This window comes from Pogoniulus pusillus, chromosome 32 (genome assembly GCF_015220805.1).
Source record: "Pogoniulus pusillus isolate bPogPus1 chromosome 32, bPogPus1.pri, whole genome shotgun sequence".
Lineage (NCBI taxonomy): Eukaryota > Metazoa > Chordata > Aves > Piciformes > Lybiidae > Pogoniulus > Pogoniulus pusillus.
This window is the reverse complement of record NC_087295.1, coordinates 655,168-682,655: the sequence shown is the minus strand read 5'-3', so window position 1 is coordinate 682,655 and position 27,488 is coordinate 655,168. Positions and strand designations below refer to the sequence as shown.

Genomic DNA, 27,488 nt, shown 5'->3' with positions numbered 1-27,488 from the left:
AGATACCCCTCACAGGGAGACAATCCACCTTCTTCAGAAACTGTCTACATCTTACACTTGAGCAGCGAATCTCATTCTGAGCACCAGAAGCTTTCCTCGTGTCAGAGAAGCCAAATCGTCGAGGTCTGTTTCGCTGTTCATGAAACGCCTCCAGCTTGCTCACTGGCGCATCCCTCGGCCTTCTGCCTGCTGGACCGCCCGGCCCTTGCGAGCCGCTGGGAGCTCTTAGTGACGCCAGCTCTGGAGAGCTGTGCGTTAGCAGAATCATCTTTTCAAAGGGAGGGAGACCAAAAAGTGGGGCTGGAGTTTTTTCCCTCCGTAGAGCATATTGTGAAGCCACCTGTTGCAGGCTGCAGGGCTGTGCCAGAGGGAGATACCTGCTTTGTTCTGGAGCAGGGCATGGTGAAGGCACCCACCTGCTGGAGAGCTAGAACAGCCATGGAGAGCTAGAACAGCCACGCTGCATCCTGCTGGCTAAGGACTGCTTTGTCACAGGGCAGTTCTACTTGGTTTGCTTTAGTTTTGCTTCCTGCTACTGAGAGAGTTCATGGAGAGCAGGCACTTCACTGCCTGCACAAAGGCAGTGTTAAACCAGTTTTGAATGGAGTAGTTTGCATGTGAGTAATTCTGATCTGCTCAGTAATATTTTGAGAGGTGTTGTCTGTAGTTTTCCTGATCTTAATGCTGGCAGTGGCTTGTTGGGATCAGTGTCTTTGCCTTTCAAAGATGACAGCAGTTGTGCAAGATTGATCAAAATACTGAATAAACCATCATTGAGAGGAAAAACGGTGCAGAAAACCATAGCCCTGTGTGGCAAGAGTACCTCTGGTGGTGGTATCGCAGAGTACAGGGGAGAAGAAGCTTCAGAAATGTCTTTGCTCACCCCGAGAGGCAGCTGGGCAGAGCAGAGCTGAGGTGTGTGGCCAGCCAGAACAACTGCCTGTGAGGGAGAGACAGCGTCAGGGTCCTGGGTGCCTGGAACAGCAGTGGGAGGTGCTCCTGGGAGCTGTGCTTGGAGCAGAGAATTGCTGTTCTTTGGGTCATTTTCCTGAGTTGATAAGTCATGTCTGCCCCAAGAAGTGAAAGGCTTGGTAGTGCTGGGGGCTGCTGTGTAGCCCTAGGTTTAAATAACCTGGGGGACAGGAGGAGATTGGAAAGTGAGGGCTGCTGGCTTGGGCTTTGTTTGTGCCATTAGCAAACAGAAGGGGAAGTGGCAGCGTTTCAAAGTCCTGTATTCAGATCACAGAACTGTACTGGATATTTTACCACTTCTCTCAAGTTTGTAGCTTGATTTTTAGGCTCTGTCAGGGCCCTCGAATTTTCAGCCTTTTCCTGAGGTAGGACATGGATGAACATTTGGATTGCAGGGAACTTAAGAAAGTGAAGTTGTAACTACTGCTGATTGGATTTCCCTGCTTAAGAAAGGTGAAAACATTTGAATGGTTCTTAGCCTTTTAAACTCTCTGACTGTGCAGTGAGTGTCACAGAAGTGAAACGTTTAGCCTGCTGGTTGCTGTGTGTGGTGGTCCTGGAGCTGACTGACTCGTTGTGCCCTGCAGCGATCCCCAGCACTAGTGCAGAAGATGCTGCCGTCGCCAGGAGCCTGGGCATAGCTTTCACTGAAGTCATTGAGACGCTGCCAGATGGCTTGCAGAAAGTAACGAACTCTGCAGAGGTGGGTACCCAGGAACAAAGTCCTTCCCAGCTTACAGTGCAGGCTACATCTGCTTTCTCAGGAGTGCCAAATGCTCTGCACGACTGTAGGCAGTTTCTTGGAGGTTTTAGTTTTTAAGGCTGAAGCCAGGCTTATGGCACTGCATTTCTAGGAATAATTTGTGTCTGGCTGTGTGGGCTCCTCCATAGCCCCCAGATGGGCTTTGCCTGCTGCACAGCAGAGGAGGGTACAGTATTGCTCTGAGGTTTGTAATGGAAACTGAGTAATTCAACCCCTGATAAAAGTTGGATCTCATTTCATCATCTCAATAGGTTTGTCAGCCAAATATTAACATACCAGTCTTTTTCCCATGGACTCTGAAATGTGGCCTGAGCCTTCATGGCAACAAATCTACCTGGAGTGACGAATCTCGGCTTTAAACGATGTTCTTAAGAAGGACACAGAGCTGTGGGAGGGGTGCAGAGGAGAGGAGTGCCACAAAGATGATCCAAGGGCTGAAGTAGCTCTGCTATGAGGAGAGGCTGGGGAAGCTGGAGATGTGCAGCCTGGAGAAGAGAAGGCTCCAAGGGGACCTTAGAGCTGCCTGCCAGTGCCTGAAGGGATCCTGCAGGGAGGCTGCAGAGGAACTTTTCATCAGGGTGTCTGAGACAGGCCAAGGGGAATGGTTTGAAGCTGAGGCAGAGCAGGGTTAGACTGGAGCTGAGGAAGAAGCTCTTCAGTGTAAGAATGGTGAGACCCTGGAACAGGTTGCCCAGGGTGGCTGTGACTGCCCTCTGTGAAGGCGTGGAAGGCCAGGCTGGATGAGGCCCTGAGCAGCCAAGTCTAGTTGAGGGGGCTAAGGCTTAAATGATTAAGATCTATGTGAAAGCAAGAGGAGAAAAATCTGTGGTGAGCAGAGGAGGAGGAGAGCTGCTTCAGCATTAGCATTTCCTCAGCCTGTGCCTTCTGTTGATGTTACTCAGCCTATAGCAGCTGATAAAGTATCAGCAGTAGGCACAAACTCCTGCCAGTAAAGGGGTCTGCAAGGGCTCTTTCTCAGCCTCCTTTTGTTCAGACCTTTGAGGAAAAGGGGTTTAGTGTGGATAGTCTCTTGAGTAGAAGGAAGCAGGAGGTAAAGTGATATTGAGGCTCATAAACTTTAGTTCTCAGAAATGGCATCTGTGACTTTTTTTGTCCTTGTGCTGTCAGTGGCAGCAGGAACAAATTCTCCCTTCTTTGGTCAGCTCACAGGCATGACTCGGCAGGAGGCTTTCGAGGCTGTTACCCAGCAGGCCAGGCACAGCAGCCTGGGTGGAGAGCTAACAAGTGACAAGTTAAGAGACTGGCTAATCTCTCGCCAGCGCTACTGGGGGGCTCCTATTCCTGTCATTCACTGCCAGGCCTGCGGCACTGTCCCTGTGCCTTACGAAGACTTGCCTGTGGTGCTGCCCAAGGTCACCACCTTCACAGGCAAAGGAGCCTCACCTTTAGAAACTGCTCCAGAATGGGTGAACTGTTCCTGCCCCAGGTAAGTCAGGGCTGCATTTGCTGCAGACTGGGAGAGATCCCTTTGTACCTGAAGCTACACCTCCCAGTGCTGCCAGCTGAGCCCTCTGAGACAGGCTACTACTCCAGAGTGAAGCTTGCTCTGGCCCAGCTTAGGGAGTTCTTTTCTTATGTACCCTGTAAAACGTTTTTGCAACACAGTCACCACTGCTCTTTCTTCATAAATAAGCTGAAGCAAAGCGCACTGATTGTAAGTCTGAGATAAACAAGGGAGGGCAGAGTGGTTTTGTCCCTGCCCCATCTTTGTTAGCAGTGTTTCTCACCTAACTTATGAGAGAAATTGCTCAGCCTGTTGCTCAGGGCTGCCAGTGGAACTTGAAGCAAAAATTGATTTGCTGTAGTCACAAATGAAAGTCGTGCTGCAAGCTCTAGAAGAGATTTGCTGCATCCCAGTGAGAGCTAAAATCCAGTGCAGCTTTTTAGAGATGAGAAATGGGATCTTTGAAGACCTTTTGAGCATCAGTGAGAGGCACCTAGCCCCTGCCGAGCACTTCCAGCATGCTTTGTGTGCTGTATTCAGAGCCATCAGCTCCACGGCAGAGGGCCCTGCTCTGTGCTTTGTTTCTTTTGCAATGGCAGTTCTAAAGTCCTTGCAGGATTCAGAGGGCAGTCTGGTGTGGAGCTGTCTTCCACTGTGTCTGGGTGTTGCAGCTCTTCAGGCTTCTTTAGCTTTGCATTTTGCTTGGTTGAGAGGGAGAGGGAAGGTGAATCAGCTCTGTCACTGCTGGACATGTCACCCTTTAGGTTTTCAGTCTAGAGGTCTTCCTGAGCACTCTGCTCAGGGCTGTTTTTTCCAGGCTTATCACTTACCTAAGAGGAGCTTTTCTCTTTCTCACTCAGGTGTAAGGCAGCAGCACGGCGAGAAGTGGATACCATGGACACCTTTGTTGATTCTGCTTGGTACTATCTGAGGTACACAGACCCTCACAACATGGACAGGTGAGAGCTGTGAGCTGGGCAGCCTGCTCTAGGAGAAGCAGCTGTAGCAGGACATTGGACTAGACGATGTCCTGAGGTCCCTTCCAGCCCCCACCAGTCTGTGATTCCGTGATCAGGGACAAGTCTGCCTCACAGAGGGCAGAAGGGAAGGAAGAGGCTGGCCTCTCTGGCTCTGCTAGTAAGAGTGCTGCTCTTACTTTGTCCTTGCCCTTTGGCCTGAGCACAGTGAAGAGTGGACTGGGGACTCCTCTGAAAATACAGTGTTGGGTTAATTCTGTGCCAGACATCTGCAAGAGCAGGATGTGTAGCTGTGTGGGCATAGGAGCTACAGGGAAAGGAACAGGAGTTGGCATGGAAGGGCGTTACGGGGCATGGCACAAAGGAAGCATTCAGCTGAGGAGCAGCTGCAGATGGTCCTTCGTGGAGGATGCCATCAAGAATTGCAGCCTGCCCCAGCTGGAGCACACCCTCCCTGGCAGGCAACACACTGAGCTCCAGGTGTGGACAGACAGTTCTGTTCCACTGCCAGGCATGGTGTAGCATCCACCTGCCAAGAACAGCAGCTCAGTGTTAGGGACATTTCTGTGGCCTTCTGCACTAGCTCGTTACCTGCATTGTGGTTGTTTGGGTGTTTAGCTAAGCTGTGGATACATAAACCCTTTGCTTTGATAAGCCATATGGAATTTGGAAGAATTACTCTGATTTTGGAGCCCTGTAAACAAGTTAATTTTGATTTGTTGCACTGAAGATGTGAATCCCAGGCCCACAGTTTGCTTTTGGGCTCATCTGTGGGGAGCCAAGGGCAGCTCTTACAGAAAGTACAGATGGAGTGCTCAGGCTGACAATGCAGGCAAAGTCCTTGAGGTATCACAGTATGATACAGGTGGGGCCATAAAGCACACATTCAGGAAGAACATCTGTGCAAGAGATGTTTGCAGTCAGAAGCCCACTGCAGGAGGCATAACAACATTTAATGAAGCAGTCAGCAATGCTAGGAGGCCACAGGAAATGTGCTGTAAATGACAGATGTCCTGCAGTGCATGGAGCATCCTTCAGCTGCAGTGCCAGAGCCATCTGACTCGGCACTGTTTTGCAGCCTTGAGCAGCCTCACTGCAAACCTCCCATGGAAAAAAAGTCATCTGGTTTTGAGTGGGGCTGGTTTTGTGCCTCACTCTAATCTGTCTGTATGTAAAACTTGGCAATACTCAGAAATGTGAATGCTGTCCACAGGGCCTTCCTAAAAAATCCCTGGGGAGCACAAGCAGCTGTCGCTCGCCCAGGTGGCCTGCGTGAAATCCTAGGGCTGGCCTGCAGTACCGAGGGACCTTCGTGTGGCTAATGAAGCTCCTGTCTCTAACAAGCCTTTCGCTGCCTAGAGAACAAGAGCTGATAGCAGAAGAGGCCTTGGCCTGGGGAAGCAGGGGCATCCCATCGGCTTTGATGAGCTGCTGCAGCAGAGTTGCTCTTCTCCAGGCTGCATTTGCTCCGGGGTTGTGTTTTTCAGGCCCTTCAGCAGGGAGCTGGCAGACTACTGGATGCCTGTGGATCTGTACATTGGGGGCAAGGAGCATGCCGTGATGCACCTGTTCTATGCCAGGTTCTTCAGCCACTTCTGCCACAGCCTGGAGATGACCAAACACAGGTAAGCCTCGCAGAGCTCTCTAAAAGGACTTCATCATTCACCCAACCAGCAGGAGTGGTAGTGGACCTTGCTGCAATGGTCAGCATTACACTGAGCCTGAATTTGTCACCCTCCTGCTTGTCAGGCTTGGCTCATGAGTTGGTGGCCACAGGCATTTACAGACCTCATGCCTGCTGCCAGTACAAAATGCACCTTTTGGAGGCTTCTGCAGGGTGTCAGTGCAGTTGAGATCTTCTTTTCCATGCAGTGCACTAGAGGTGGTGGGCAGTGTTGCTCCTTTTCTGAGTGATGCCAAGGCAGAATAAAGGGCACCCTCTGGGCACTGGTACCTGTGCTGATAGACGAAGGCCAAATCGATGTCACATTGCTTGAGCAATCTGGGCTGTGAAGTGCATCCACTCTAGAATTAGCTCCGCAGCCAGCCCTCCAGCTGCACCCACTGCTGGCAGAGAGCCCAGCAGCCTCCTCAGGTGCTCCAGCTGCTGCCCTGGCTGACACCTGCTTGCACTGTTACAGCAAGCACCAGTGATCAGGACCTGGCTGTTCTCAGCCTCCAGTAATCACTTCTGGCTTGACAGATAATTGGAAATGCAGTCCAGCACATTTTCCCTGAGGATTCCAAAGCAATAGAAGGTTCTTGTTGCCAGGAGGGAGCAGGTCTGCTGTGGCATCAGAGGTGCTGGGTAAGAAGGCTGTTTCACATGGCTGCATTATAGAGTAAGGAAGCTCTGCGTGTGCCAGACTGTCCTGTGAAGGAAGGTGTGAGAGCTGCTCTCAAGTTGGTGCCAGAAGAGGTCTAGACTTGGTATTAGGAGGATGTTCTTGCCAGAGAGTGATTTGCTACTGGAATGGGCTGCCCAGGGAGGTGGTGGAGTTGCTGTCCATGGAGGTGTTGAAGCAAAGCCTGGCTGGGGCACCTAGTGCCATGGTCTGGTTGATTGATAGGGCTGGGTGGGAGGCTGGGCTGGGTGAGCTTGGAGCTCTCTTCCAGTCTGCTTGATTCTATGATTCTGCTCTCTGGACACTGCTGTTGATTTGAAGTAAAGGCACTCAGCTAGTGACTGTAACCTCTTGAATGTTCACTGTCCAAAATGATCAGCTTCTGCATCCTTAGTCTCTTCTCATCTGGTGTTGCTTCACCAGTACCTGAACTCAGCTGGCCACGACTGGACCAAGACCTTCACTCCAGGACACAGCATGGGGTGCTCTCACCTTGCTGAAGGTGCAGGATGAAATGCCTGCAGGGAGCTCCCTTGCATGGCTCTCCCTTCCTTTGAGTGCATCATTTATTGCCCTTGCAGGTTCCAGAGTCCTTCCAGCCAAGCCACAGAAGTCCTGCTGCTCGCCTTGCACAGAGCGGAGCGAGAGTGCTGGGGAGCAGTTCCTGACCTGCCAGTCATGCTTGTCCCCCTCCATCCGTTGTGTGGTCCTCTCCAGAGAGAGTGGTGTATCCTGGAGGAGAACCTTTACACGGATGACACACTGCATGGCCAGCACAGCTGAGCCTAGCTGGAGGTGTCAGGCAGCCTTCACAGGTCGAGTCCCAGCTGCTGTGCAGCATCATTGTGCCTGCCACTTCCGTGGGGCCGGACGTAGATCCCTTCCAGCCCAAACCTTTCTATGATCAGAAGCTGCACACAGCTAAAGCCACAACGTCTGTCCTCCAGCATGGGCACAAAGGTCAGGACAGGTGGAGGAGTGCCCCGTTCCAGGTGGCTGTAGCTGTGAGGGTTTGTCGCTGTGAGCTGCAGTGTAGCTGCCGATGCTGACCATGAGATGGAGCCTGCAGCATGCTCGGCATGCCTGGCGCTCCAGCAGCGCCGCAGTGCCGGGCTCGCCTTGTTGCTCTTTTTGGACACTTCTCCCTTCTCCAGAGCTCTCCACCAGGGCCCCCTGGGGCTTTTCCTCGTACTTGGTGATGTGTTTTGTACTGCGGGTTTGGGGCCTCTGTCAGCATAAGCAGAACCAGGAAATGCTTCTTCCTGCTTTCAGCTCCTCAGAACTTGGCAGATGATCTGAACTAGCTCTTTGTCATTAGAAAGGAGTGTGCCTTGAAAAATCACTTCCAGTTCAGAGTCCTGTCTGCTTCAGCTCTTCTGGAGACCTCCTTAACTTTGCTTTAGGTAGCAGCAAGTGTAGCTCTTTTAATAGCAGAGATCTTAACCAGACTGAAGCACGGAATGAGAAGGGGAAAATCATTTTGGCTTTTCCTTCATATAGAGTCTGCAGTTTGTAGAAAGTGCTTCTGAACACTTAGCTCCTGAAGCATCCCTGGAGGTGTTCAAGAGAAGATTGGATGAGGCACTTAGTGCCATGGTCTAGTTGACTGGCTAGGGCTGGGTGCTGTGTTGGACAGAGGATTAAAAGGTTTTTGTTCCTGGTTTTTGTCTTCTAGTTCACTTGGGTGATTTGAGAGAGTTCTTTGGGGTTGTAGCTAATACTGCCTCCTGTTTGTGCAGTGCTTTTCCTTGTTTGTACTGCCTAAATGTGACTTCAGTTCTCTCCTTCTTCAGCTCCTTTGTTTCTAAACAACAGGCGTTTTCAGGCAGCCCAGAAGGCTCCCTAGACTATGTGCACCTCCTCGGGCTGGCTCTATCTTCTCCCTAGCCCCTGCTCAGTGCACTCCTGCCCTTAGCTTTGATGCTTCTAAGGCTCTTTTTAGCTTTGATGAGAGTTTACTCTCTCTGGTGTAAATTTTGATACAAAAATCGTTTCAATGTCCAAGTTAAAAAATGGATCCACTGCTGTGCAAACTTTGCAGCATTGACCTTTTTCTGGTGCACCTCTTTGCTTACAGCTGGCTCTTGTTAGCCAGCTCTGCAAAGGGCTGAGTGCTTCTGCTGGAGAAACCATCTTCTGCCTCTGTAGAAAGAGTGAGGAGCTGTTCAGAGTGCCAAGCTGCTGCTCACAGAGGAGCTACTGCTAGGTATTGGTAAGGCAGTGATGCCAGGTACTTAAACGTTTTCACACGTGGGCACTTAGCTTGGAGTTAGTGCCATTGCACTGATGGCCAAGAAACTTTGGTGTACTGTCCACGTGCCAGTGTGAAAGGTGACTCAGCACTGAGTTAGGGTGCAAGAGTGTGTGCAGAAAGCAAATAAAGCTTTGTCCTGACCAGCCACACAGAGTGCTCCTGCTGGAGTGACAAACGTTTCAGTGCAGTCAGTTTGGGATTCTTGTTGCAGTATATAATTGTGCCTGATTGGCTTATCAGAACTCTGCTTTTGACAGCTCTCTTCAACAGACAAATTCGTTTTTTCCTTCCATCCATAGGGAGCCTTTCCACAAGCTCTTGGTTCAAGGTCTTATCAAGAACCAGACGTTCAGAGTACCAACAACAGGCCAGTGTGTGAAGAGAGAAGAGGTTGATCTCACTGGTAAGTGAGCCTGCATGGCGCATCCAGAAAATCAGGGACTGCTTTGGGGGTCAAGTCTGAGTACTGGGGAAATTTGGGAGCAAAAATAAATCCTTGAGTATTTAAACTGGAGAGCAACTCCTCTGAGGTTTGGATTCTTACGCACTGCTGAGCTCACAGAGACCCTACTAACCCAGCAGCTTTTAGTAGCATCCAAACACAGAACCCATGCCCTGGTATTATTTTAGCTGCAGCAGAGGCCAAAAGGTCAGAAGGCAGTTTTGTTAAGACAGTGCTCAGCAGCTTGCTGACTGTAGTCCCAGCAAACAGCCAACCTACACCACAACTGTGGCCAAGCTAACATGGGTGTTGGTGTATGTAGTAGGTAGCAGGAAAAGTGCTCTTTCTCCAGATTTTTTGCAGTGCCCTCACTGCATAAGCCGAGACAGCATGTCCCGGGCTGGGAACCTGCAGCACCAAGAGTGCTTTGGTTGTGTTTGCTTCCCTTAAGCACTCCTCTCACAAAACCTTGTTTTCACTGCCCTTCCTGGCATGCAAACTCCGTGAGTCAGTTACAAAGCAAGCAAACAACAAACCCCTCTTGTGCTTACCTGTGTTTGCTCTCTTGTTTCCTTCCAGAAAATCTAGGGCTTTTCTGCAGCAGTGGTTTTGCTGCCTTGCACCTTTGTCAGTGTGAATGCCCCTTTCCAGCTCCACGCTGATGCAACAGTCAGGGTAACTGCAGGTGTGCCCTGTAGCTCTGGTGTTTGTAGAGGTCAAGTGCAGGTCGCAATTGTGTCACATCAGTACACCTCTCTGGGAGGTTTTCAGTGCCGTGGTTGGAACAATGCTCCAATCTTTGGGCTTGTCAGGGTGGCACCCAGGGTGAGTACCTGCTGCAGAATGGGGCTTGCTGATAGGATGTAGTGAAAGCATTGGGGATATGACCTGTGTTCAAACACTAAGGGTAAGAAAAGCTAGGGAGGGAAGAGGGTGCTTCCAGTGGGTGATGTTCCTCTTTAAGCTGCCCGGAAGCGAACCAGTGGAGATTGTTATTTATGATGCTTAGGGAACAAAATGAATTGCAGTTACAAACGAGCAAACTTGGTCTTCACCTTTTGTGTTACATCTTGGTATTTAGGAGCTGAGCCACTTCACCTGAAAACTGGTGAGAAGCTCCAAGTGACTTGGGAAAAAATGAGCAAATCTAAGCACAATGGAATAGATCCTCAGGAATTTGTGAAGGAGTGTGGTATCGACACCCTGCGTCTCTACGTGCTGTTTGCTGCTCCTCCAGAGCAAGATATTCTGTGGGATACTAAAAGTAAGCAGATTTTTTTCTGTTGTTGGATTGCTTCCTAGTGCTTTAAAACATGAGATGAATACATTTGTTGGTGACCAAGGTTTGGCACAATTGAACCAAAAAAAGGTGCTCATTGTTGAGTAAGTTGGATTGTTTCTTTCATAAAGCAAAGCTGTCACTGAGAGGCAAACTGGCAGGCTTGTCACAAGCAGCTCACCTCCTAGGAGCTAAAAGCGTGCATGGAAGGCACTTCAAAGTGCAAACTCCTTTGTTAGCTATGGTGGCTGAAAAAGATTGGTTTAGGCTTATTCCAAGGTGCTTTTTGAATCCTGTCAGGTTGCAGATCAAACTGCAGTGTGTTTACTGTCACCTATGTGCAGCTGCATGCAGAGGCTCTTACAAGCAGGACTGTGAAGTGCCGCTCGGCAGAATCTCACCAGCAGATAATCAGAAGCTGCTGTTTGCACACACACGATGCTTGTGTGAGCTGATTTCTAGACTAAATGCAGGTTTGCCCTCCCCTGCACTTGTTTACTGCCATCGTGCAATTTGTCACCCCCACAGGGCTTCATTTCTTGTACCTACTCTGGCTGGACCATTTTAGAGTAGTCTTACACGTTTAAGTCTCTCCTCCTTGTTGCAGAAGGCTTTGGTGATCACCCCTTGCCTGGCTGGAAAGGGGACTTCACTCTTAGCCTCTGCATACTGAGTTCAGCCTGCACTGAGCATTTTTTCAGCTGGTGCCTGTCACCCTTTGCATGCCTCTGTGGCCATCTATGTATCAGTGCACTCTTGTACTGGAGGAGTGGGCCCTCTGACTTCCCTCAGCTGGCCTTCTGGCACCATCTCATCACAACAGCACAGATCTCTTGAAAAACCCAGCCCCTTGAAATCCAGCTCTTTTGCTGTATCTTTCCATCTTGGAAATGAAAGAAATTAATGCCAGCATCCTGGGTCCAAAATCCATTCTGTTCTTCATTCACTGTAACTGAGTTTTGTTCCTGTAATCTGTCATTGCTCTCAGCTGATGCTATGCCAGGTGTTCAGAGGTGGCAGGCACGCATCTGGGCACTTGTAACCAAACTGATTGAGGCAAGGACTTCAGGAACCGTGCCCAAGCCCGAGCTGCTGAACGAGAGACAGAAGAGTGAAGCCAGAAAGATCTGGGAGCAGAAGAATCTGGTGATTTCTGAGGTAAAAAGGAACACTTTGCCTCTAAATGATTTAGTTGCTGCTGCTAAACCCACATGCCTGACTTACACAACCAAAAGCTTTTCCTCCTGATGAGCAACTCATCATTTTAAAGTGACTTACTCTCTGTATAAGTGATTTTCTTTCCCCACAGCTTGTGTGGGACAGGACTCTTTTTGCCAAGTAGTCACGTTTCGATTGGCAGAGTTGCCCAAGGAGGAAATGCTACAGCATTAAAATGTTACCACTCTGGGTTTGCAGTAACTCTGCTTCCAGCAGCAAAGCTAGAGGTGAGTTACATGCAGCTTAACCCTAAGAGAAGCTTTGGATGTTTGCTTCACACCTCACAGTCGTGCTTGCTGTTCCCTGTAGAGAGAAAATAAGTTGGTGAAAATTTGTTAATGTATCCCAACCCCCACAGAAGTACTGGAATGATTGTGCATCTCCTCCTGTGTCTTGTGTCACAGTGGGGTTGGTGACAATTCAGTCCTCCGAGGCTGAGAAGGAGACATACATAAACTGGCACTGTTTTTTCACAGGTCCAAACTTGTGCTGATTCAGGGCCTGTGCTGAGGGAACTTGCAGCTCTTTTAACAGCCTGTAAAATGATGATCCTGCAGTGTGTGGGCAAGAGTTCCCCAGCACAACTTGATTCACAAGTGTGGAGGCCTCTTTCAGGGGCAAAGGGAGGATACTTTATTGAAGGAAACAGAGGGTAGTTACTAATAAGCAGTTCTCACTGGCACTGATAGGAGCTTTTGAAAGCCTGGGCCGAAGTGGCAGCCGGGCAGCTGGATTTCCCCTCTCTCCGTGTGTGCCTATGTGATGTGTGTGCATGGCAAAGGCATTTCCCTGTGAGAGATCCGAAGGTGCCCAGTGCTGCATGGCAGAGTTTGAAGCGAGCCCTTCTTTTCCCACTCCAGGTGACAGAGTACTTCACCAAGGATCACTTGTTCAACGCTGCCATTTCCCGCCTGATGAGCCTCACTAACGTGCTGCAGGTGAGTGCCCAGCAGCAATGAAGTCTCCTTCCTTCTCTCAGACCCCGTTCCTGTGACCCTGTAGCACATCAGGAGCCGTTTCAGCTGTAGCCCAACTTCCCATGGGTCGTAAACACCGCGCTTCTAAGTCAGGCAGTGGTTGAAGGCTCAGTTCAGAGCGGCACTTTCTGGTGTCTCCATCACCCTGAAAAATGGGAGAGATGGATGCTGGCAGAGCCACCGGGTTCTGATGGCTTCGTCTGCATCCTGTCCTTTCCAGAGGGTACCTTTTGGTCAGCTCTGCTCTCCTGTGGTTTAAACCAAACTGCACAGGTAGCCAGGGGGAGTGGTGCACTCCAGAACTACAAAACGTTGGGATTTGGGTTCTTCCCTGCAAGGAGAAACAAACTCTCACTCCTCAGAGCAGCTCTCATTCCTGGGCTCTGCCAGCAGTGCAGTTTGCAAAGTCCCCTTTGAAAGACAGCTGTAAAAGAAGTGGTTTGTACTGTATGTTATCATTGGTTTTAGTGCTGCTCTTAGGCCTCTGGTGGTAACCTGATTTAAGCAGATAGCAAAGAAACATTTGGAATTTTGATTTCTTTATTGAAATGCCATTTCATACTTCATGGATTGGCAAAGTCGGGGGAATTCACAACAGGTGAAGGCATGCACCAGAGCTGTGCTGAGATAGCCTGGCACCTGTGTGCAGCTGGGGAGGCCACATACAGTTCTTCATCTCCGTGTCAGTGGTTCACCTGCGTGTGGGGCAGGTGGGGGATGATGAGGCAATGATGAAAGTAAAGCAAAAGAAAAGTCAGTGTCCCCGAGGCAGCCAGAGGTTGGGCACTGCCACTGCTCCAGCAAGCACATCAAGAGCAAGTTTCCCTGTCACTTGCTGACACTTGCTCCTTCCCTCCTGTTGGCAAGGGAGAGGTGAATGAAAACTCACCTACTGTTTGCACTGACCTCATTATATCTTAGGAAGAAGTTCCTCAGTCCAAGGGTGGTGAGACTCTGGAATAGGCTGCCCAGAGAGGTTGTGGATGTCTCCTGCCTGGGGCTGTTGCAGGCCAGGCTGGATGAGGCCTTGGGCAGCTGAGTCTAGCTGAGCGGTGTCTCTAGGCATGGTGGGGAGGTTGGAGGAGATGAGCTCTGAGCTCCCTTCCAAGCTGAGCCACTCCAGGGCTCTCTGATTCTGTTTCAGGGCTGCCAAGTGGCACTGTAATGCTCCAGAACTTTTCTTCAGTTCCCAGTTTATTGTGTTGACAGTGTCCTAAGAATAGATACTGATTGGAGGTTTCTTACTGCATTTTCTTAATTAAACTGCTTCCCTTCCACCTCAGAATATTAAGAGTTTATTTTCTTTCCCTTTTGTCTTTTTTTCCTCAGCAAGCTCCTCAGCCTCTTATTTCCCACAGCAGGGAATTTGAAGATGGTTTGGCTTCACTCTGCATTATGGTTTCACCTATGGCTCCACACATTGCATCAGAGCTGTGGAAAGGTACTTACAGAAAAAAGCTTTTTGGTGATGTTCCAAGAAGGAAGGCCAAAAGTTTGGAAAGCTGTCTTTAACGTGCTAGCCCCAGGTTCTGCCTCTGCCTTGTCCCCTTCTGGCATCACTCCCACACAAGCTTGAAACTTGAGGTGTTCCCACAGCTCCTGCTTTTAGTTTCTTTCTGCTTGCATACAAAGTAGGGATAGATCTGCCTCCTCTCCTAAACTAGTCAGGAAAAGAGACTCTGTGTAGTATTAATTCTATCAATAGCACCTAGAGCAGTGGATCCCCACCTGCTGTCGGGAGGCAAACCACAGCTTCAAATTAAATAGGCACCGTTGTGGCCAGCCTGTGTGCAGCTTGTGCAGTGTGTTTGCTTTGTGCATTTGCTGCACATTAACTGTGACTAATTAAAGTAAAAGCACTTGGGTATCATCAGATGGACTGAAGGGACACCAGCCTTTGGCTCTCTCATGGGGTTTAGTTTCTGTGACCAGTAGGAGTGAAGGCGTTGGTCTCCAGCTGCCTGAGGAGCGAAGGTCAGCACTGGCAGTAAATAACTGCAGTCTGTGTGGAGGGAGAGCTGTGGAGGGAGAGCTGCTCACCCTTCAGCAGCCAAACAGCCTGGCACTTTGGCATCTTCTTTGCTAGGAGGTTCTTCCTCCTGCACCGAGAAGGAAGAGGCTTCAGCCTTCCGTGTGTCAGCCTAAGGGCCTTGATTGTGCAGAGGTGTGCTGGGTCGTGGCTTATCCCCGCGAGAGGAGGCTGTAGCCCCTCAGTGTGGGAAGAGTTCATCCGGCTGCTGTCTTGGCAGTTTATGAGCACTAACAGGATGAGGAAATCTGTTTCCTTCCTGCAGCCTCGTATCTGAGGAATATGCAGACACCACTTGAGGCTTCTGGGGGGTTTTGGCTTGTTTGCAGTGTTTTCTGTCCAAACGAGGATGTGAAACTGCCTATTGTGAGTCGTTCAGTCTTCACTGGAGAAATGCTGCTGCTAAACACTTCCCAAGGTGCACTGAAATGAAAAGTAAATACTGGCCTTTGTGGCAGTGTAATTCCCTCAGCAACATTTGACTTGGGGGTGCAGCAGCTCTTCTGAAAGAATTTTTCTGTCTGACTTCAGTCCTTGCCCAGGAAGCCTCTGTAAAGAATGGAGCTGGGCAGGGGTGAGTTGATGCTGCAGATTTTAGCTGACAGTGTGACTGTAACAGTCCCTCTTGAGAAATGCCAGGAGAAAGGTGGTTTGTTTCCACATGGTCAGTTGGCAACCCTCAAACCACTTCTGTGGAGAGGCCCAGACAGGGTGGGAACGCTGGAGGGGGCTTCTGCCTGGGTCCTGCCAAATGGACCTTTGCCACTCTGGGTGATGGCAGTGAAGTTCCTGGTCCTTGTGTGTTTGGGACCCAGATGCTTGTGTTTTCCTTGGTCTGCAGCTCCGGAGATGGGAAAGCAGGCAGGAAGCTAAGCAGGCAGCAGCGTGAAACCTTCATTTTGGCTTCCTGTCAAACTCTGCCTTCTGAAACTTGTTCTGTTGACTTTTGTGCTCCTTGTTGGAGTGTGGATGAGCTCACAGCTCATTTGCTAGCAAGAAAATGAAGCCCAGGTTGACACATTGCTTAATCACACTGTGTCTGCTCTAGAATGTGCTCCTTTCGTCAGCGAGCTCATTAGGGACTGAGAGCCTCCGTGGCTGTTAAACAGTGCCCCTGCTCCTGCTTTTCTGGGGGAGGCTCTTGACCTGGAGCAGAAAGTGAGGTTTAGGTAGTGTAAGGAATCCACTTCAGTGTGCTTCTGCCACAAGGCCTGTAGCCCCTTGAGAAGCAGTAAGCTCATCTGGAGGTTCAGAAGCCAAAAAGGGAAGAATCTTGCAGCTGTGACTGTAAAGCCAATGTGATAATGAATCACCAGGGCAAAAAGGAACTCCTCCTTGAGTTCCTATCTTCTGCTCTTCTAGTTTCTCAGCTGCTGCTGCATGAGACCAAAAGCACACAAACAGATCCACTGAAGTGGGTTTTTTTATGGGCCCAAGGAGGTTTTTATTCTTTGGAAATGTGCCCCCTATTGCTCACCAGCAGAGGCTGGGCCTCCCTGCTGCCCCTTGCCAGCAGAGGCCAGCTGGTGTTGCAGTGTTACCATTTAGGATTTCCATGAGTCAGTTCTGTTCTGATTGTCAACCACACTGCACAGCTCAGATCTTCTGGTTGCAGCCCAACTGAATGTTTCACTGGTTTCGTGTTCCAGGCTTGGCCCACATGCAGAATAAACTTTGTCCTCATTATCAGTGGGATGCTGACGTGCTGCATCAGTCCTGGCCCAAAGTAGACCTGGAGTACCTTCAGCTGTCAGATGTTGTGGAGATGTCTGTGCTGGTAAGTGCCTTGGCCTGGATCTGCAGCAGGGCCCAGCTAATGTGTTAGGAGCTGCTTTTGGGGAGGCCCTTTCCCTTCCTGGGTGGCTCAGTGGAAGGTCAGATGACATTTGCAGTCCTCCTTGTGCTGAGGAATTGAAATGGTTTCCTAAAGGAAAAAAAGGTAGCAGGTCTGGAAGTGAGACAGCCTAAATGAAACCTCAGGAGGTTTCTACAGGCTCTCTTAGGCTTGCCCAGGTGCCTCTGGGTACTGACTGGTGGTCAGAGCCCTCAGGATGCTGGTGCTGAGGTGGTTGTGCTTGCACACTGTTGGCACTCCTGCTCTTCTCACTGCTCACCAAAGAGAACCTCTCATACACTGCATGCTCGTGCTGAACTTAGATGTTTTGAATTCAGTTAAAGGCTTCAATTTAAACACTGTCTGTGTGTTTTGGATGATGGATGAGCTGGAGCCTCCAGGAGAGGTGTCCTGTGGTTGTGTAACACTGCTTAGACTGTATGTGTAAGAAGCAGAAGCAGTGCACCTGTCCTGTCTTTATTCCGTTGGCTCCTCTGGACAGGAGGAGTAAGGCACTTGGCTTGGTTTTGTTGAGCTGGGCTTTTTGAGGAGGGAAGAGATTGGCTGGGCTTAGGGGAAGTCATGTTGCCCTAGAGTTCCTTCACCAAAGTATCCTTGCAGGTGATTTCCTGTCCTGCCAGATCTCTCAGGCAGTGCAGTTGCACAGCGTGAGGAATGCTGCTAGCCCCTTGGCTTTCCTCCTCAGCAGAGGCCCCAGGCAGTGGCTCTTTAGAGGAAATTTTCAGTTGGCTTTTTTCCCCAAACCCAGGGGAAGGACTCAAGTGCCAGCTGGGGTTAGTAGCAGGCTCAGCCTGATACTCACTGGGTTTGTTGCTTTGCTTTTCTTTCTTTCTGGAAGTGATGAACATTTGTTTATAGCAGTTTAAAGGTCATATATCCACAGACATCTTCGCCGAGGTATAATCGCTTTGCTCAGGCTTAAAATAAGCCTTTCCCTTCAGGCACAGCTAGCAAACAGCTGAAACTCCAGCCCCCAGCTTATGAGGAAGCCATGAATAGGACACTGCAATTTTAGAAAGTTCTTTGGCATTGTGGTTAAAGCAGAGCTGTTGTTTACTAGAACCCTGCCGTGAAAGCTGCAGCCCTACGTGGGAAACAGCTCCATTTCAGGGCCACACAGCTCCCCATGGAAACACCAAACCACTTCATACATTCATAGAGTGGCTTGGGTTGGGAGGGACCTTACAGATCATCTTGTTCCAATGGCCCTGCCCTGGCCAGGGACACCTTCCACTAGCACAGGCTGCTCAAGGCTTCATCCAGCCTGGCCTTGAACACCTCCAGGGAGGAGACATCTACAACCTCCCTGGGCAACCTGTGCCAGTGTTTCCACCCTTGCTGGAAAGAATTTCTTCCTAATCTTCAGTCTAAGTCTGCCCTTCTCAAGCTCAAAGCCATTGTCCTTCATCCTGTCCCTACAAGCCCCCTCCCAGGTTTCTGGTAGCCCCCTTCAGGTATGGGAGGGCCACTCTAAAGTCTCCTTGGAGCCTTCTCTTCCCCAGCTCATTTCACTGATGGTTTTCTGCCAATGTTAAAATTTCCTTCTGAGAAAAAGACAGCAAACCAAAGGCAAAAGCCCCAAGCCACACACACACAAAATCTGTGCTTTAAACAGGCAGTGCCAAAATCATTTTTGTTTCTTTTCCTGGTTCCTCTTGTCAGAGCCACAGCCTTATGTCTTGTAAGGGGAGAAAAAGCAAGCCCTGTGTTCTCAGCTCTATATTGGTGGAAGAATGTGATGTGTGTGAACCCCTTCTTTCCTTCTGGGAGAACTGAGAGACAAATTCCTTCTTCACACTGGGAGTAGTGCTTAAAAGCAGCAGTGGGGAGGGTGCCTGGCATCCTGCTGCCAGAGTAAGGCATCATGGAAGTGTGGAGGAGCAGGGAGAAATCACCATGTGTGCATTTTGAAGTCCTGGGGACACTGCAGGGTTTTGTCTAGCTGTAGAAATCAGTTGCCCTCACAAAACCCACTCGACACAGGGTGGAACCACTGTTGCAAAGAGGCTGTGTCTGTTCACAAGGCTGCACGGACCAGCAGAGCCCCCAGGCCACAGCCCTGTGCTTCTCTAACATCCCATTGCCTCAGGCTGCCAGGGCTTTGCCTGCTGCGACATCAGGAGTTTATTTCTCTTGACACAAAATGCTTCATTATTTCCTGTCTCTGCTTAACCTAAAGCAGCAGAAGCACCTAGCTCCCTGCACCCTGGGCTGCTAACAGGCCAGACTGCCTGGGGGGGCAGTTCTGCATACACATGGTGCCTGTTCCTGTAAATGGGACTGCAAACTTGGGTCTTCTTCATCATTACAGAAATCTGACCTGGACGTAGTGAGCATTTCATTCTCTGCACACCCTTGGAGTGAGCATTCCTCACATTTCCTAGGTGGTGCAGAGCTGTTGGCTGCTGTGCTTAGAAATGCTTGGGTTCTAAAATAAATAACAGTTACTTTTTTTTTCTTGCCTTGGTGTTTGAGGGAGACCTAAAAGTGCACAGATATTTCTTCTCCTCCCTACTTCTCTGGAGGATTACACATCAGTGATAGAAACTGAATGAAAAATGCCTCTCTGCAGCAGCCAGGAGCTTACTTTTCTGTTTAACCCTTCAGAACTTCTCTAGATTCCTCTAGATCCAAAATAGTGTAAAATGCCAAATATTAAGGAACAGAAAAAGGAAGAGCTGCCTTCCTCAGCAGGAGAAAGGGCCCAAGCCTCATTCATTGCTCCCCTTGCACTTTGCTGTGTTTTGTCAGAGAAAAGGGCTGCAGCTGCTGAGAGCTCTGCTGAGGTCCAGAGAGAGAGATTGAGGCTAGGCAGAAGATTTTTTTACAGTGAGTGGTGAAACACTGGCACAGGTTTCTCAGAGAGCACTTACTGGATGGCAGAAAGGATTTATAAGGCCATTGTATAAATTAAGATGATTCCTACTAAGGCTGCACTGAGCTTCATTTCCATGAGTCTGCCCAATGATGCAGAGCTGGAGTGGAAGCTGCTCTGATTGTAGTAAATCCTGCATTTGAATCCCTTAGCTGAAAAGAACCCAAACTGCAGCCTAGGAGTGTGCACAGAGCAGAACTCCCACCTGCCAGCCCCTGACGTTCCCTCTCATTCAGCTTGTGCAGCCACCACCTTTGCAAAGTTAGCAGCCCAGCCCACTGCACTCTCACCTGCTGCTTGCTGCTTCAAAACTGAGGCTTCCTATGGCCACTTCTTCAATTTTCCTGCAGTGTCCTGAGGCCAGAGTTTCATTCTCTTGTTTTGTGGTAGATGGACAGGAGGTAAGGAGAATGTTATCCTCTAGTTAGGAAGCTCAGTGTTGGAGGAAAGTGACTTACCTCCACTTCCCCCCGCCCCATGTAACAAGCCAGATTGGATTTGGGAAATGAAATTATATAACTCAGTCTAGTAACTGCTGTTTGTTCTTGTCTGTGTCTTTCAGATCAATAACAAAGCCTGTGGCAAGGTTCCTGTGCCTCAGCAAGCAGCTCGCAATTGCCAAGAGGTCCACAGGCTCGTGCTCCAGAGTGAGCTTGGAGCCAAGCATCTGCAAGGCCGCACCATCAAGAAGGCTTTTCTGTCTCCACGCACTGCCCTCATCAACTTCTTGGTGCAGGAATAGCAGAGCCTCTGCTGGGCTCTGGGAGAGAGCTGGAACCTTTCCAGATGAAGCCAAGTCACAACTGGCAGTTACGGCCCTGGAAGTCTGATGCTGTTAAGTCAGGTTGCTGCTACGTCGTCGCTCTGACCTGGAGAAGTGTGCAGAATTCATGTTTCTTACTGTCCCAGTAAGGTGCTCTTTGTCCCTGGGAGAGGGAGAAAGAAGACCTGCTTGATTGGAGCAGAATGTAAATGTGCTAAAGTGCACAGGCTTTAGTGCCAGCCTCTTGGAATGCTGCCTTGGCTCAGTGCAGAGGCCTGAGTGTGATTCCAGGAGGGAACAACTGCACCAAGAACCTGCTCCAGTAGAAGTTAGGTGCCAGCTGTGCTCCCTGTACCTTGTGTGTGGGTACCCTACTGTGAACAAACAGCTTCAGGTGGAAGAAAATGCTGCTGCAGAGCGTTCATGTCAAAAGCTTGTTTAGCCCTGGCCTTGGGCAGAGCAGGTAGCCAGACTGGGGTGGTTTGATCTATTTCACAGACTGCAGAGCCCAGCTAAGAAAAAGAACAGATTATTCAGCCAAGCCCTGCCTAGCCAGGATCCTTCCTTGCTGGCATGCAGCAGAGATTCAACTTCAGCAGAATAGAGGAGAATGGAAGTTCCTTCCTACAGGTGAGCTGTCTTGGGGTCTTTCATGGGACTCAAGAAGGGGATGAGTTGGCTGCTAGAAATGCAGCACTAGGGAAGGCAGGCAGGGTGAGCTTTGCCTCTGCTTCTGGTTCCTGCAGTGCCTAGACAGTAAAACCTGAATCAAACTGTATTTATTTTTTGAGTGGTTCATGAAGTGGAAGTAGACATCATGTCTGTAGGCAGCAGCCAGGCTGACAAGACTCAAAGCCACTCTCATGTCAAACAGTTTATTTGTACCTCCAGGTGGAAATGCTTATTGTATTTAGCACATGCTTGAAATAGTTTCCAAAGGGACAGTTGCAGGGCTCGTTGTATAAGACTCTTGTCTTTAACTGGCAGCAACCTAAGCAGACCAATAAGGCAGCCTCTTGTGGACCATTTTGACAGTTGGGAAGCCAGCAGTAGTAAGCAGCTTAGCAAACATAGAGGGCAGTCTCTGTTAACCTTCCAGCCCAGCAGCCATCCAGGCTCTGAATCCAACTAAAATCTCCCACAGAAGAGTAAATAAGTTCAACAGATGCTAAGCAACTCATACTCAGGCATCTCACGTTGCAGTGTGAGCACCAGCTAAGCAATGCTGGCATTCCTTATGGGCATCTGTGGTACCAAAGATCCAGCTATGCAGCAGAGATGCCAGGCTGAGCCAGCAGATCTCTGCTTCTGCAACAGATCTCTTCTGATTTCTGCTTCCTCCTGGACCAGACTTGTGCAGATTTTCTCCCCAGCAGTCCTTTGACACAAGAATGACTAAGAAATGGAATATTTACAGTGAAGATATGGTCTGTGCAGTTTCAAGACTCCAGAAGTCTCGGGCACAAAGGAATGCATTCAGAGGTTTGAACACAGGCCCTCAGTTGGAGTTCAAATAATTAGGATTCCAGTGTCTGCCTGGCATATATGTTGTAAATTCATAAAGCTCCTGTTCAGCAGCCCCTGGGAGAGCTGTGAAGGAGATCCTTTAACATCACATCTGTAGCTCAGCACAGTCCTGTGCTGCTTCTGTTTTTTTCAGTATCAAAGCTCAACACAGCCTGTGAAACCATTCTAACAGTATTTTCCTCCGGGCAGAGGTGCTCTGTTCGGTGTAAATAAAACAGCTTCTACAGCTGACCCGAGAGAAGAAAGCTGCTGCGAGCCTGCCTGCCCGCGGTGCCTTCCAGCAGGTGCAGCAGGCAGTGCAGAGCTGAGGGCAGCCTGCAGGGTTTGCTGCTCTCGGTGCCGCTGGCTGTTTGAAGCGAGCTGTAGCCGTCACTTGGTGGTTCAGCCTGTATGTGAGACCAGGGGAGAAATGAGTGCAGATCTCCCTGGGTTTGCAATGCTTACTGCACTGTCCAGAGAGGGCAATTGCTGTCTGTGCATTGGGAGCTAAGCTGACTCTGTACCAAGAGGTTGTGCTTAGGAGAAGTGTTGAATGTGAAGCAGAGCCCAAGTGGTGGATACACTTGTTAGCCCACTGGTTTCTGTCTGTCCAGGTAATGTCTGCTTTTGGCTTGAAGACCTGATGCTGAGCTGCAGCCGTTTGGGTTTGATGGGAGTGGGGTTTACGGCTTGAAGCAGAAGCACAAAGCTGACTGCAGTAGATCAGGGGCACTCGTTAGCACGTCTGAAGCATAGTAGGAGGAGAAATGAAGCGGAGCCTTGTCTGTGTGCAGGAGGGGACAGGATCAGCACTCTGAGCTGCAGCCCAGATGACACAAGAGATCTTGCCTGCCCTGCAGAGGAAAGGTGGGATTTTTCCCTTTCCTGCTGAACTGACTTTCCACTACCACAAAGCATTCTGCAGTTCCCTGCCCCTGCCTGTTCCAGGAGCCCAGGTCACACACAACCTCCCTGTCTTGTGGCACTTCCCTTGCTCAGGCAAAGCCTTGGGTTGGACAGGTTCAGGTTTGGCTTTAGCCCTGGAGAGCTGCAAACTACCATCATCTTCCATACAGTGTGAGCTGCAGGTTTGTGTGTAGTGGGAGCCTGAGCAGGCCTTCCTTTGCTTCTGAGGTGCTGGTGTCTCTGGGTAGTGGGGTTTGGTGCTGCAGAGAGGAGGCCTGGTGGCTTTTGTTCTGCCTGCCAGCCTTTAGCCACAAGAGACTGGAACCTCAGGCAGTCAAGTGTATGGTTGTGTTTGTTATCAGGTGAGCGTGGCAGAGTGCTGAGAACCTCATCAGAATTACCCCCCAGTATAGCACACCCAGCACCTCTCCCCGGACGCTCGCCTGCACGCGCCGCACCAGTCTGCTGCCTGCTCCAGGCTGCTGATGTGGGAAAAGCTTACAAATAATGAGTTGGGCATTCACAATCTGCTTGGGCTTGTGCCACTCAGTCTGGGAGACTTGGCCCTAAGAAATGCTTTTATTTGGAGATGCTGGTCCTTTTCAGTGCAAGTCTAAGCAGAACAGACACTGACAGGAACAGAAGAGCACAAACCTTTGTGCTTTCTGGGCTGGCTGCAAGGGGAAGGCTCAGGCTCTCAACTTCCTTATCTGGCAGTAGTTCTTTACACGTGCCAAAGCTGAGCACAAAGAGTCCAAGATTATCCCAGTCCACTCAGCAGAGGAGGTGCCACAGCTGCCAGGCAAGGGAAGCTGCTCCACTAACTGCTTGGTGCCAAGTGAAACACACCAAGTGCTAGGAGCTGTAGGTGATGCAGTGTGCCGACCATCAACCGCAAACGCAGCAGCAGCACCGGAGAGAGAGTGGCTTGGTAAAGGAGTAGGACACGGTGCTGGCAGCGGCAGGCTGGGTTTGTTTCTGGTGAAGGGAACTGGCATCACAGGAAATTGTTTTCTGCTCTAGGAAACCAATCGTCTTTAAGCAGCAGCGTAATTAGCAAATCTTACTGACTGCTGCGGAGCAGAAAGAGCAGCGTGCAGCGCAGTGCTGTGCTGGCTAAGCCAGGGGAGCATTGTGGATGAAGAACCCACCCCTGGAAGCTTTCAGAACTGAATATTTTCCTGCAGTACGTCTCCATCCCTGGAGATCCGTGTGGCGGGGCGAAATCGCAGGGGTGCAATAAACATACAAACTTCCTGATTTTCCCACGTGAAAGAGCGTCTGCAAACATCTGTGAGTCAGAGCTGCTCCTAGGGCAGCGCGGAGGAGCGCGGCGGAGGCGCCCAGCCCGCTCCGGGCGCACGGAGCCGCTGCGGGCTGGTGGCAGGCTGTGGGCTGAGCTGCCAGGGCTCCGAGCGCGGCATCGCCGGGGCCGGGCACGCTGCTGGCACAGCTCACCGTGCCGCTGGTGTTACTGCGCTGATACAGGGGCAGCAAAGTGGGGCTGAAATGTCTCCAGCTGAGTTCTTGTCCTCGTAAAAGGCTCTGCTTAGTAGAAAATGGAGAAAAGCACAAAGTATTCCATGGTCTTCTGAGCCAGGACTAGTAAAGCCACCGGAGCTGCCTGTGCTACTTTGGTGCAGTTCTGCGGTCAGCAGAAGAGTTTGGCCCTGTGGAGTGACAGTGAAGGAGGGGAGATCTCCACCACTGCCGCTGGCACCTGGAGAAGCTGAACTGGGAAAGGTGAAAAGTGTCCTCTGACCCGGAGCAGCAGCCAAGTGCTTGGCACCTGGTTCCAGCCTTCCTCTGGGACACCGAACTGCTGCAGCTTGGGCATCAGCAGCCTTTTCTGCTTTCCTTGGGATCCTGTGTGGGGTCTTGGTGATTCTGCTCACCTGTCTGCAGGACTCGTGACATGGAATCATAGTCTGCCACTCCAGAAAGGCAGCTTAAAGCTGAACCAGCACTGCCCTGGCTCTTCTCTGCCCTTAGTGATGTGACTTAGGTTAATTCCCTGTACTGCAACAGAAGCAAAACATTTGAGTCAGGACCCACTTCTACCCTGCCCTTGGGAGCAGGAGATGCACAAACCCAGGCTACATGGGGGGCAGACAGCCTGCCCCTGGAATGCATAGGCAGGGCGGGCAGCAGGCAGGGTGAGCATGCACTCCCTGGGGAGGAACAGCATCTCCCAACCCTGCCCTGCTGCCTTCCTGCAAACCTTTTGGAAGGCAGAGGCTGAAGTTTGGGCTCCTCACCACCACAGCATCCCACACAGCAGCCTGGCCCCCAGCCTGAACACAGTTCTCCCACCCACCCCAGGGCCCACTTCACCCTTACCTCCACTGTCCACCTTTCCTCCCTCTCTCCCAAGTGGATCTTGCTGATCCTCCTCCTGACTTGGGCACCAGCTGGTGCAGAGACCACATTTGCTGACGACCTTCATGAGAGGTGCCTTTGCTCCTGCCAGAACTAAGCTAGGCTGCGTCCTTGGAGTCCTCCTGCCTCATGCATTTGCTTTGTCAATATTCTAGCACCGAAGCCTTTGCTGCCTCCCTGCTGAAACACACCAGAGCTCTGCAGAGCAGCGTGCCTAGTCCAGGCTCCTGTGGAAAATGACAGCCAGAGAGTGGTGGAGGTTGGAAGAGATCTCTGGACATCATTTAGTCTAAGCCCAGGATTGCATCCAGGTAGGTTTTGAAATTCTTCAGAGGGAGAATGAGCTCCCTGGGGCAGCCTGAGGCCCGGGGCACCAGGAATTAGACCTGACAGTGCCCACAATGAGAATGGTGTGCTGCCAGCTGCTGGTCTGATTGCAGTCAGGTAGCAGGAGTATATGGGAGTTGCTACCTGAGAAGGATCTAGCTGGAAATTGTCACCCAGGCACTTCCTGATCATAGAATGGTTTAGGTTGGAAGGGACCTCAAAGCTCATGCAGTTCCAACCCCCTGCCATAGGCAGGGACACCTCCCACTAGAACAGGTCACTCAAGGCCTCACCCAACCTGGCCTTGAACACCTCCAGGGAGGTTGTGGAGCACAGAATCACCCTTCCCTGAGCAACCTGTGCCAGTGTCTCACCACCCTCACTGTGAAGAACCCTTTCCTAACATGCAGTTTGAATCTCCCCTCTGCCAGTTTAAACCCCTTCACCCCTCTTCCTGTCATCATCTTTTCCCATAAACTACACAGCCCTTTGCTGCTGTTTGGCTTCAAAACCTGAGGGTTCCCTCAGACAGAAAAAGGATCTGGGGGGACACGCAGGTCTTCTGTGGTAGATTTGTCTGTTGTTTCTCCACCTCTGCAGTGTGAGCATGAAGCTAAACCTGGCAGCCAGAAACAAAGGCAGAGGTCCCCTCCCTGCTGCTGTTACCCAGGCAGGCAGTGCTTTGCCCCAGCTTGCAGTCAGCCCTGGCACATCATGGGCCCTGGAAGGCTGTGTCACTGTGGTGATGTGTCTGGCACTCCCAGGCTAGACGGGGCCAGAGTTGGGGAACCTCGCTTGGGGCTGCTGCTCTGCAAGCTGCTGCCTCCCTGCACTGCGGCTGCCACGTGGAGCAGGGCTGGGTTAGAAGCCATCAGCATCATTTTGCACGAGTAAATGAGAGTGTAAGCCTTGCCTGCAGGAACAGAAACAGAAACGTTGCATGTGGGCCTTTTTTATCAAAGGACAGGGTTCAGAACAAATTGTCACAGATTTTGGTCCTGAGCTACGACAGCAGTCGTGGACCCATTAATTTCATCATAGGGCTCTAAACCTGACAGGAACGGTAACAACCTTACCGTGGCAGAAGGGTCTGCAGGGCAGTGCTGTATTTCCACCTGCAGTCTCACAGAAGGTTCAAGTTAATCATCTGCTGGCTCGGGAGTCCCCTCAGCCCTTGGGAAGAACAAACCCGAGCACCAGCATCAAAGGCATGCATCTGCCTAGCTGACAGCGCTGCGAATTGAACACCCAAATGCCTCTGAGTTGCTTGGCTGCCGCCCCCGCGGAGGGCGCTTGCCATCAAAGGGGCTGCTCCTGCATGTGGAGCCTGGAAGGAGGCCAAGCCGAGCACCACAGCTCCCCACCCGCAGGGCTCCAGCAGCCCTTTCCAAGTCGCATTGTTCTGCAGACAGCTGAGGGGAGCCTTTGGCACAGGAAGGAAATGTTCTTCTCAGAGCTGGTGAAGGTCATCAGCATCTAGTGGCTGTTTGGCAAGAAGGTTCCTTGTCCCCCCCGCCCCAAGGTGGTGAGGTCCTGTGGGTCCCACTGGGTAACAACTCAGAGATGTGAGAGAAAGTAACGGGAGAAAATTGTGCGAGCCTTGAAAAGGACAGAATAAAACCACGGTCTGAGGGGAGCTGCAGATACTTTGGGCTGGCTGTTGGGGGCTGAAGTAGAGATGTCTGTTCCCAGGTGCCTCGTTCTGTCAGTTGGTTTGCGTTTCCTAGGGGGCTGAAGAGCCTTGTCTGTGTTTGAAGCTGAAACCCAGCAGCCCCCAGCTGAGGCTGGCAGGCCAGGCTGGAGTGTGCCTTCTCTTGGCTAACTGGGTTTAATAACGCTCTGCTAGCTCTGAACTCGGAGTGGGCTTCCTCAGGGTGCCAGCCTAGGAAAGGAGCCTTCCCAAGTCGCTTTGGCATTCAGGAGACGAGAGGGCACTGTGCGGAGCCTCCCGGAGCACTGCTTTCCCCAGTTCCCCAAATAATCTGATCGTGAGTCCCAGGAGCGTTGTGCCGAGCTGGAGTAACGCAGAGGCAGACGGACGTGAGAGCAGTCGCTGCTGCCAGCAGGGACGGAAGGGAGCGGGCAAGCTGCGGGGCCGGCTTGCTGCTGCCTGCTGAGCGGGGTCCAGGAGCCGCGGCGCGGCCGGGCCGGACTCG

General features: G+C 50.9%; 1 protein-coding gene across 10 annotated transcripts in view; it reads left to right on the top strand.

The window, feature by feature from the left end:
• The window catches only part of LARS2 (leucyl-tRNA synthetase 2, mitochondrial), a 57,094-nt gene extending 29,622 nt beyond the window's left edge, over positions 1-27,472 (top strand). For 2 of the 10 annotated variants that reach the window (XR_010308082.1, XR_010308090.1), the window contains 12 exons: positions 1,560-1,675; positions 2,899-3,182; positions 4,061-4,159; positions 5,665-5,802; positions 9,076-9,179; positions 10,300-10,482; positions 11,486-11,655; positions 12,576-12,653; positions 14,022-14,133; positions 16,371-16,498; positions 20,014-20,844; positions 22,335-23,901. Coding sequence is in view for 1 of the 10 variants with exons in the window: in XM_064169826.1 (XP_064025896.1) it covers positions 1,560-1,675; positions 2,899-3,182; positions 4,061-4,159; positions 5,665-5,802; positions 9,076-9,179; positions 10,300-10,482; positions 11,486-11,655; positions 12,576-12,653; positions 14,022-14,133; positions 16,371-16,498; positions 20,014-20,193 (1,592 nt within the window). In the remaining 9 variants the exon portion in view is untranslated. Of the gene's footprint in view, positions 1-1,559; positions 1,676-2,898; positions 3,183-4,060; positions 4,160-5,664; positions 5,803-9,075; positions 9,180-10,299; positions 10,483-11,485; positions 11,656-12,575; positions 12,654-14,021; positions 14,134-16,370; positions 16,499-20,013; positions 22,114-22,334; positions 23,902-25,160; positions 25,317-25,932; positions 26,149-26,373; positions 26,393-27,059 lie in introns of those variants that run through there. The other 8 variants (XR_010308088.1, XR_010308084.1, XR_010308086.1 and 5 more) reach the window with 8 other exon arrangements.
• Positions 27,473-27,488: the final 16 nt, after the last annotated feature.